This window comes from Petaurus breviceps, unplaced genomic scaffold (genome assembly GCF_028583685.1).
Source record: "Petaurus breviceps papuanus isolate PSGF00001 unplaced genomic scaffold, PetGlider_PUasm1.0 91002, whole genome shotgun sequence".
Lineage (NCBI taxonomy): Eukaryota > Metazoa > Chordata > Mammalia > Diprotodontia > Petauridae > Petaurus > Petaurus breviceps.
Genome location: NW_027187394.1, coordinates 6551 through 16359, shown reverse-complemented (window position 1 = coordinate 16359; position 9809 = coordinate 6551). Strand labels below are relative to the sequence as shown.

The 9809-nt window shown below is 41.8% G+C and overlaps 1 protein-coding gene across 1 annotated transcript; it reads right to left on the bottom strand.

The window, feature by feature from the left end:
• Positions 1-262: 262 nt before the first annotated feature.
• Positions 263-1201, bottom strand: LOC138153598 (olfactory receptor 2C1-like). The gene has a single exon (XM_069077825.1). The coding sequence runs from the start codon at positions 1199-1201 to the stop codon at positions 263-265; it is 939 nt and encodes a 312-aa protein (XP_068933926.1).
• Positions 1202-9809: the final 8608 nt, after the last annotated feature.

Genomic DNA, 9809 nt, shown 5'->3' with positions numbered 1-9809 from the left:
TTGGTTAATATGCTTCTTATAGTGTTGAAAAGGGAAGTCATAAGGCTCAATAATAATATTCAAAGGTACCTTATATGGAAATCAGGGGTAGTTATACTAATATAGATCTGATGAGAAAGAGATCCAGAGTGACAGAGACAGAAAGAGAGAGAGAATGAGAGAGAGAGAGAAAGAGGGAGAGAGAGACAGACAGACAGACAGACAGAGAAAGAGAAATAGATATACAAAACAAGAAAAATGTGGTGGCCCACTCCCCCTTCCCTCACCATTCCTCCTTCCATTTTTCCAACAACTTCCTTAGTGCCCCTTTCACCTCCTTGTTCCTCAGGGTGTAGATTAGGGGATTCACCATGGGTGTAACTACTGAGTAAAAGAGAGTGATGAATTTGCCCTGGTCTTGGGAACTGCTCTTTGCTGGCAGTAGGTAGGCATAAATGGCTGAGCCATAGAAGAGGAATACTACTATCAAATGGGAGCCACAAGTATTGAAGGCCTTATGCCGGCCTTCAGCTGAGGGAATCTTCAGGACAGCTCGGGCAATGAAACCATAGGAGATGAGGATGGTGCTCAGGGGCACTGCAGTGAAGAAGGCACAGACCCCATTGAGTACAGCTTCATTGAGGCTTGTATCTCCACAGGCCAACTTGATTAGAGCTGGAACTTCACAGAGGAAACTGTTGACCTCCTGGTATCCACACAATGGGAGCTGTAGAGTGAATGTTGACTGAACTAGGGAATTTCCCAGGCCACCTAGCCAGGCGATGGAGGCTAGTTGCCAGCAAAGCCGAGGGTTCATGATGATCATGTAGTGCAGGGGCCGACAGACAGCTACATAGCGATCAAATGCCATCACAACCAAGAGGATGCATTCAGTGGCACCCAGCCAGAGGAAGACGTATAGCTGGGTTATACAACCACCATAGCTGATGGTTTTATCTGGACCCCACAGATTGAACAGCATCTGAGGGACTGAGCTTGTGGTATAGGCAAGGTCAAGGGAAGAGAGGTTACTGAGGAAAAAATACATGGGTGTGTGAAGCCTAACATCCAAGCGTGATATTAGGATAATGGTTAAGTTGCCCACCAAGGTTAACAGGTAGGAGAACAGGATAACAACAAAAAAGATCATCTCCAGCTGGGGATGGTCAGAGACACCAATTAAGATGAAACCTTTAAAGGATCGGTTCTTGGCTCCTCCCATCACTGGATACCTTCTGTCCCCTGAGGAAGAAAGGAAGGTCACCATACTAAGAAAACTGTCAGGAGTGCAGTAAGTGACACTGTAAACTGTTGGACGAGATTCATTTCCTTAATGCCAAATCTTTAGGAAAGATAAGAGAAAAAAAGAAATGAAAGAAAGGCAAAAAGGATTAAAGATTATTTCATGAGTTTCCTGGCTCCATGGCTATCTACTAGTTTGATTCTGTCAATCCCAGGTCTATCTTTAGTGTTACTAAACCTCAACTACAAAGAATCCCGAAATGAACAGAGAACTTTACCGCACACACGTAGAGCAACCACAAGCTATCAGGCCAAACTGGAGGACAGTCAGAATGGTGAGGAGACTTGAAACCATGCTGTATGAGGATTGGGTGAAAGAATTGGGAATACATAACCTAAAGTAGAGAAGATAGGGGCAGAGAATGCTATAATAATTGTCTTAAAATTGTGGGAGGAGTATCAGATGGAAAAGGGATTCTTTTTACTTGTTTTGTTTGGGCTGAAAGACAAAACTAGAGTTACAAGAAGAGAGATTCACATTCTACTTACTGAAAAGCTTCCTAATATATGAAATTGTCCAGAAATGGAATAGACAGCTGTGAGCGTGCAGGTGAAGAAGAGTATTGGGTTCTTCATCACTAGACATCTTCAAGTGGATACTGAGTAACAACTTCTTGCAAATATGGTAGAGAGGATTCATGCTTAAGGTGTAGTAGACTGGTTTAGATAACATCTGAAGTCACTTTTATCAGAAGTTCAGAAACAGAACCATGATTTCAAGCTTGGAATATTTGCATAAAGTTCTCCTTGTAAGTGGAGAGAATGATTACTCTATGCAAATTCTCCAGACTTGAAGGTTATTAGAGGACTGTTTGGGAAAGGATAGGAAGCTATGTACTTGAGGCTAGAGGGACAGATAGCTACCACCTATTGTTCAGGCCTATTTAAAGTCATCAGGAAGGATGGTACCAGGAAGACTGGTATAGATCTCTTGGAACCGGGAATAGTGAAGGAAGAGGTATGGATGTAGAATTAGTGTCTATGGTCAGAGATAGCTATGTGGTACTGTGGATAGAGTGCTGGACCTGGAGTCAGAAAGACCTGAATTCAAATCAGGCCATAGACAATTATTATTATAATCCTGGGCAAGTCACATAACCCCTGTCTGTCTCAATTTCCTCATTTGTAAAATGGGATGATAATAACATGTACCTCCCAAGATAGAAGATAATATTAGTGAAATGCTTTGCAAAGCTTAGAGCACTATATACATGTTAAGTTATTAGCTATTAGGGGTGGCCAGGTGGCTCAGCGAGTAAGAGCACCGGCTCCAGTGTCAGGATGACCTGGATCAAATCCGGGCTCAGATACTCAGCACCACACCCAGAAATAACTGGCCATGTAACCTTGAGCAAGTTACTTAACCCCGATTGCTTTAAAAAAAGAAAAAAAAGTTATTAGCTATTCTTGTGATGAGCACAATGGATGGATGACCACTTGCTGAGGATATTCCAGAGGAAAAGGAGTTTTCCAGTGGGCACAGGTTGGACTATTTGGCTTTTGAAGTCCCTTCCAACATTATGATTATGTCATTCAGTTGGTACTGAATTTGTAGAATAATTCAGTTGCCAAGATGAATGAGTGCGGTTGTAATATGGAAATGGATTTGATCAAGGGAATTGGAAAGAGTGAGCAGAAAGGAAATGAGTAAAGATAGGATTCCATAAACACTAAAGAGATAAGAATGAGTGAAAAGGTGAGTAGAGAGCAAATCCAGAAGGGGCTTCTTGACTGTGAGGGAGCCTGGGTCCTAGGACCACGTTCTCCACCCTGCTCTACAGAGTGTCTGCAGTGGCACAGAACAGCAGTGATGAGGGGCTTTTAATGAGTTTTCATCTCATACCATGTAGCTGAATCACATATTTTCTGAGGTCTTCTTCTTATTTTTTTGAGAAGGAGTGTCCAAGAAAAGGGAGTCAGGTGACTGTAGGATACATGTCTCTGTAAACAGATCAACTTGAATAAGTCCCTTATGATTTCTCTTTCTTGTTTACCTTTTCATACTTCTCTTGAGTCTTATATTTAAAGTCAAATTTTCTATTCAGCTCTGGTCTTTTCATTAAGAATGCTCGAAAGTCCTCTATTTCATTGAATATCCATTTTTTTTTTTTTTTTGCTTTTTGGAGGGCAATTGGATTTAAGTAACTTGCCCAAGGTTACATGGCTAGGTTTTTTATTTGTGTGTGTTAAGTGTCTGAGGCCGGATCCGAACTCAGGTCCTTCTGACTCCAGGGCCAGCACTCTACTCACTGCGCCACCTAGCTGCCCCAAATATCCATTTTTCCCCTGAAGGATTATACTCAGTTTTGTTGGGGAGGGGATTCATGATTTTGAGTAATGGAATTTCAAGATACCTTCTACTTCTGAGATTTTGTGATTCTAAGATTTCAGAAATGGAGGACATGCCTTTATATGAAGACAAAATTAAAGTATTAGGACTTCAATCCAGAATGATAAATCTTGAGGAAGAGAGATCTTTGAAGTCAACAAAATATGAAAACATGGGATATATGGGGTGTCCCCAAAGTCCTAATGCAGGTTTAAACTAAGACTTTGGGGATAGCCTAAAGAGTTAACAAAGATTTTTTCCCACCAAATCTCAGAATATTAGAATGAGGTAATACAAAGAAGATACATATTAATAGGATAAATAAAGGGAAAGCCTACTTATGCTGCAAAACAGTGAATAGAGTTATGCATATTTTCCCAAGAACTGCTAAAGGCTGAAAATGTAAACCATTTCAAGAAGTGTTTGTATAAATCCATGGATGATACTTCTATAGGAAAACTAGGGTGTTTGAACCCCATCCTTAATCTTCTTAAATTGAAATGATAGAGGATAGGGATGATATAGCCCTAAACTTTCCCTTCACCTGAGATAGAGTCCAGGGCTTGATGGTTCATGGAGTTAACCCTAGTATGACAATTTTTAGGTTCTAATGAACTAAAAATATTATCTCTTGTTTATAATGGGTCATCATATCCTATTCTTCCTGCTAACCTTTTCTGAATTATTATTGGGGTAAAGTTACTGCACAATAAACCAAGCCTAATCTGTCATCCTGCCAAATAAATGAATCTAAAAGCCCATCAGAAAAAAATGAATAGTCCATCATCTGTCTGAGTTCTCCCCGCCACTGCTTTATGGTGTGAATGAGACTAACTCTGAAGTGTGCCCTGAGACACTTGGTTTTTGTTGTTGTTGTTGTTTTTGCTTTTTTTGGAGGGGGGAAGGTAGGGCAATTGGGGTTAAGTGACTTGCCCAGGGTCACACGGCTAGCAAGTGTTAAGTGTCTGAGGCTGGATTTGAACTCAGGTCCTCCTGACACCAGGGCCGGTGCTCTATTCATTGTGCCACCTAGCTGCCCTGGAGGCTTCATTATTTTCTTAAGTCTAGACAATAAACAAAGCACTACCTTCAGCCCTGATTTGTAGCACTGCTGATTTTATGAGATGTAAATGCTTGCCCTGAAAAGCTAATGATCAACTCTGAGAACAGGTTAGAGTTGACTCTAGTACACCCCTGAAACTTTTTATTGTAGAGACAAGGAAACCTAGGTACGTAAAGCTTATATAGTTTTGCAATAAAGGAATAAAAGAGATCTTGGTCCATAAAGATGAAAGATGAGAAGGAATAAAATTGTATCTTGTAAAAAGTCATGGAGATTTTGCATATTGTGTAAGAACAATGTGGACTCTTCCCTCAGTCTTAGAGTATCAGGATAGAGGGCCAGGATTTGAAATTTGAAAGACGTAAGTTTAAGGCAAATAAAAGGAAATGTTATTTTCTGAAGATTGGAAATTTATGAAAATGAAGAGGATCAAGTATTGTAAATCAGCTCAATAGAAGTTTTGGTGACAATAAGTTCAGAGCCATATTGAGTCATTTAGGAAAATGGGACCATAACCAGGATGCATTAACCTTCCCCAATGTCTCTACATCCTTTTGGAAGAGTCTAGTAACCAGGGAAAGGAACAAAAAGATAGTGTATATATTCTTTGGGGAAAAGCTCAAAGATGGGAGACATAGTATAGTAGAATAGAAAAATCATTAGATTTGGAGTCAGAAGGAATGTTTAAATCACAATCAATTTCCTTATCTCTGTAAAATGAAGGGGTTGGATTTCATCCTCAGTGTCTTGTTTCAGGTCCCAGTATAAAATCTGGGATTAAAGAAGAAAATACTAAGATGTCATACATTTAATTCACTGTTGTCGCTGTGAAGGGCTTTTAAGAGGAGGTTATTGGGCTTTATCACTGTGTACAAAGGACCAAAATGAGTTTATTAAATGAGGTTTGCTGCAATGGAAAGTGTACTGTTTCTAGTTAGAGGACCTGAGTTCAAATCCTGACTCTACAATTTACCACCTGTATGACCTTGAGCAAGTCACTTAACCTTTCTTAGTCTCAATTTCCTCACTTGTGAAATGAAGGGTCCAACCAACTTTAAATCTATAATCTTATGATCTGAATATCTCCAGGATATTTGTTAGGAGGGATGGCCTGCTATATAGGGGATGGAGGAAGGATCTCTTTGGAAATGAAAGTGATATAAAAACAGAAGGTATTAATAGAAAATGAAGCAGGGGAAACAAATTCCTGTAAAGGTGATACAACATTGGTGATTTTTCAGCAAGAAAACAGATATGTATTTGTCACGGATGATTTAGACCCTTTTCTGTCAGGAGACAAGGTGCTGAATAAGGTGACTTCTCAATTTTCTTTCCTGCTGGAGGATTTCTGTGATTCTAGGACTTCCATGCTCCTCCACATGTTATTGCCCCCTGTCCAACTGGAATGTAACCAGCTCAAGAACAGGGTCTGGGGGCCAGCTAGGTGGTGCAGTGAATAGAGCACCAGCCCTTGAGTCAGGAGAATCTGAGTTCAAATCTGACCTCAGACACTTAACGCTGTATGATCTTGGGCAAGTCATTTAACACTAATTGCCCTGCATTCCCCCCTCCAAAAAAAAAAAAGCCAAAAAAAAAAGAACAGGGTCTGGGTCTATCGTTTTTGTTGTTCCCCTTTTCTGTTCCTTGAGCACTCCATAATTTCCAGAAAGTAGCTATTCTAGCAGAGAGCAGACAGTCTTTGCTATCAGGCAGCTCTCAGCATGGCATTTTAATTAATGTGCTTCATATTAAACATGTTTATTCCTGTTTTTCCTTCTTGGAGATGAGATGGATAATAGAGGGTCTGCAAAATATGTTCAAAGGCATTTATCAAGGAATTTCTTACCCATCTTTCCTCCTGGATAAATAATGCAAATCTGCTACGAGCATCATTCAATCTCCATGATTTTCTCTTCTACCCTTTTCTGTTTCCCTGCCTCTCTTTTCTTCTTTCCTTTCCCTGCCTTCCTCCCTCCCTCTTATGGAATTGTAGAATTTTAGGTTTTAGAGTATACCTCAGCATTTAATCTATTTCTTTTCCCCCATTTCCCCTACCCTCACCCTCAGTTTCTCCCAGGACAAAAACGTACAGATCTTAAGTGGAAGCATGACTCTGGGATTTTTCTTCAGTTTTTTATCCATCTCTGATTCTTCGCTCTTTCCCCTCTCCCTTTATCTCTACATTGCCCAATGTTCAGACTCTCCCAGTCACTGAATGCCTAGAATGTGATGGGAAAGCGGGGCACTCTGAAGCCAGTGATACACGGTTGCCTGCCAGTCGCCTTTCCCCTTCCCTCCCTCTTCCTGCTCACCCCTTGTCCCTCCTTCTAGGCTTCCCTTCTTCATGACACCAAATGCTTCAACTTCTATCTTGCTCTTTCTCTGATCTGCAAACAGGAAAGAATTCAGTCAGATTGGGACTATTGGGGGTGGCCTTAAAACAAAAAAGTTGGAGTAGATGACCATCTCTGAAGGCCCTTCCCTCAGCCCATCTATGTCCTATGATGCCAAAGTCTCTTCAACCCTGATATCCCAGGTTGTAACATGGCACCTGCCTCCAATGCTTTATGTGCTATGATTCTCCCTCAACTGAGAGACGTTGACAGCCCCATGTGAATGAGCAGGATTTGTGTCATAATGCCCTTCTGGCTAAGTCTTCACTTTTCTGCACCTTTGGGCAGGTCACTTCAGCTCTCCATATTTTTTTTCCTAAAATGAGGATTTAAAATCCTGCCACCTAACTCACAGGAGGTGAGAAGTCCCTTTAGATGTAATCCTGGGCTGGCTGATCTTTGGTCCTCTGAAGGAGAAGGCTGTTTGTTCTCAGCTTCCCCTTTGGAACCTCCTTCCTCCCTTTGGGTGCAGGACCTGAATACCCATACACTGCTCTCTCTGTGGCACACAATCCAGACCTCCACACTCTAAACACTTCCTTTCAGCATCAACACTTACCTATCCTGTGTCCCCAAGTCACAGACAAGGGTTGCTTTATACCTGATGTTGACCTGAGAATTGACTCATTGCTGAAGTGTTCCCAGAAGACTCAAAGCTAGGTTTCCTGATTCCTAATCTGTTGGCTTTCCACCAGACCACATTTTTGTGTAAAGGAAAAAGGTTTGGATTTGGAAACAAAGGACCTAGGTTCAAATACTGGCTTTGCCATGAGGCAAATCACTTAACTTCTCTGGGTCTCAGTTTCTTCATTTGAAAAATAAAGAGTTTAAGGGGCAGCTAGATGGCTCATTGAATAGAGCACTGGTCCCGGAGTCAGAAGGATCTGAGTTCAAATCCGGTCTCAGACACTTAACACACACACACACACACACACACACACACAAACTAGCCATGTGACCTTGAACAAGTCACTTAACCTCAATTGCCCTCAAAAAAAAGAAAAAGGAGTTTAAATCTATGTGTGATGATCAGTTAATGTTATTTACCTCTAAGGTGACAGATTTTAAAGCACCATTGTTCCTTGATGTTTTGACTTAAAGGAGTGACTATAGGTAGAGTACAGAGATACTGAATGTTGGAACTGGAAACGATTCTAGAAATTTCCTAGTCTGACCCCTTTAACTATCAAATAAGGAGAAGAGAAGTGATTTACTGAGGTCACAGAGAGAGCTGGTGGGAATGTTAGGCTGCATATGCCTGATCTCCTGACCCATATTCTAATGCTCTTTCTGTGCCAGTAGTGGAGACATTTTTTGGAAGGGTGAATCTTGTGACACCCCCCTCAGATACCACCTGGAGGCAGCTGTCTTTTCTACTTTCCTGCAGGACTACTTGTTGCAATCCAGCCTAAGATCTTCCCACCAACACTCTTTGTCCCCTTCTTTCTTTCACCCCTCACCCCTCTCTCCTGGGTAGGGATTTCTTTTGCCTTTTTTGTGTTATGGACCCTTTTGACAGTCTGATGAAACCTATGGACCCCTTATCACAATAATGTTTTCAAATGCATAAAATAAAAGACACAAACTTACAAAGAAAACCAAAGGTGTGTCAAGTGGCACAGGAATAGAGTACTGGCCCTAGAGTCAGGAAGCTGTTGTTGTTGAGTCATTTCAGTCTTGTCTAATTTTTCATGACCCCATTTGGGGTTTTTTTTAGCAAAGATTTTGGAGTGCTAACTAGATACAGCTAATAAATGTCTGAGGTTTTCTTGAGCTCAGGTTTTCCTGTCTCCAGGCCCAGCCTTCTATCCACTGAGCCCCCTGGTTACCATGGAGTCAGGACCACCTGAGTTCAAATGTGTCCTCAGACACTAGCTGTGTGACCCTGGGCAAGTCACCCAACCCATTTGCCTCAGTTTCCTCATCTGTAAAATGCATTAGAGAAGGAAATGCTAAATCACTCCAGTATCTTTGCCAAGAAATCCCCAAATGGGGTCACAGAGAGTTGCATGTGACCAAAATGACTGAGCAACAGTGACAGCAGCAACAAAGGAAACCAAAGCCTAGTGAAAATAAAGATGCACTTTTTTCCTCCATCCAAGGTTATGGAACCCCTGAAATCTATCCACAGACTCCTTGGGGGTCTGGGGACCCCAAGTTAAGAGCCCATGTTCTAGAGTCAGTCAGTTATTTATCATTTACTGAGTGCTTACTAGGTGCCAGGCATTGTGTTGAGTGCTGGCAATACAAAGAAGCCCCCCACCCCCCGCAACAACAACAAAAACCAGTCCCTGTAACAAACCCTATTAATTAACAATATATTCTCCAGGCCTGGGGACTAGGTGGCTGGTTTCTACTGCTGAGGCACCACACCCAAAGTCTTTGTTTCATAGGAGAAAAGTCATAGCCTGGGCTATTTCACAGCAGAATGAGTGGCCATTCTTGCAGTAGGAAATGAAAGAGGCCCCCAAGCACTCCTTGGGCACATGTACTCACCACCTAATATCTGGAGGGCCAGGAGTATAGATCCCTTGATGAGCAAGAAGCAGCTACTTATAGGGTCCTTCTCCCAGACCTGGCTTGGGGCTGCCGGCTTTAACAATGGGCAGCACCTGGTCCTCTAAGGAGCCTGTGTTGGCTCTTTCCAGGTTTGGCTCAGTTGCTGATTCTGAAAAAGCCCATGGGGGAATCAGAGCCCTCTACAGGCAATTAGTAATAAACACTAAAGTAGCCAGAATTCAGG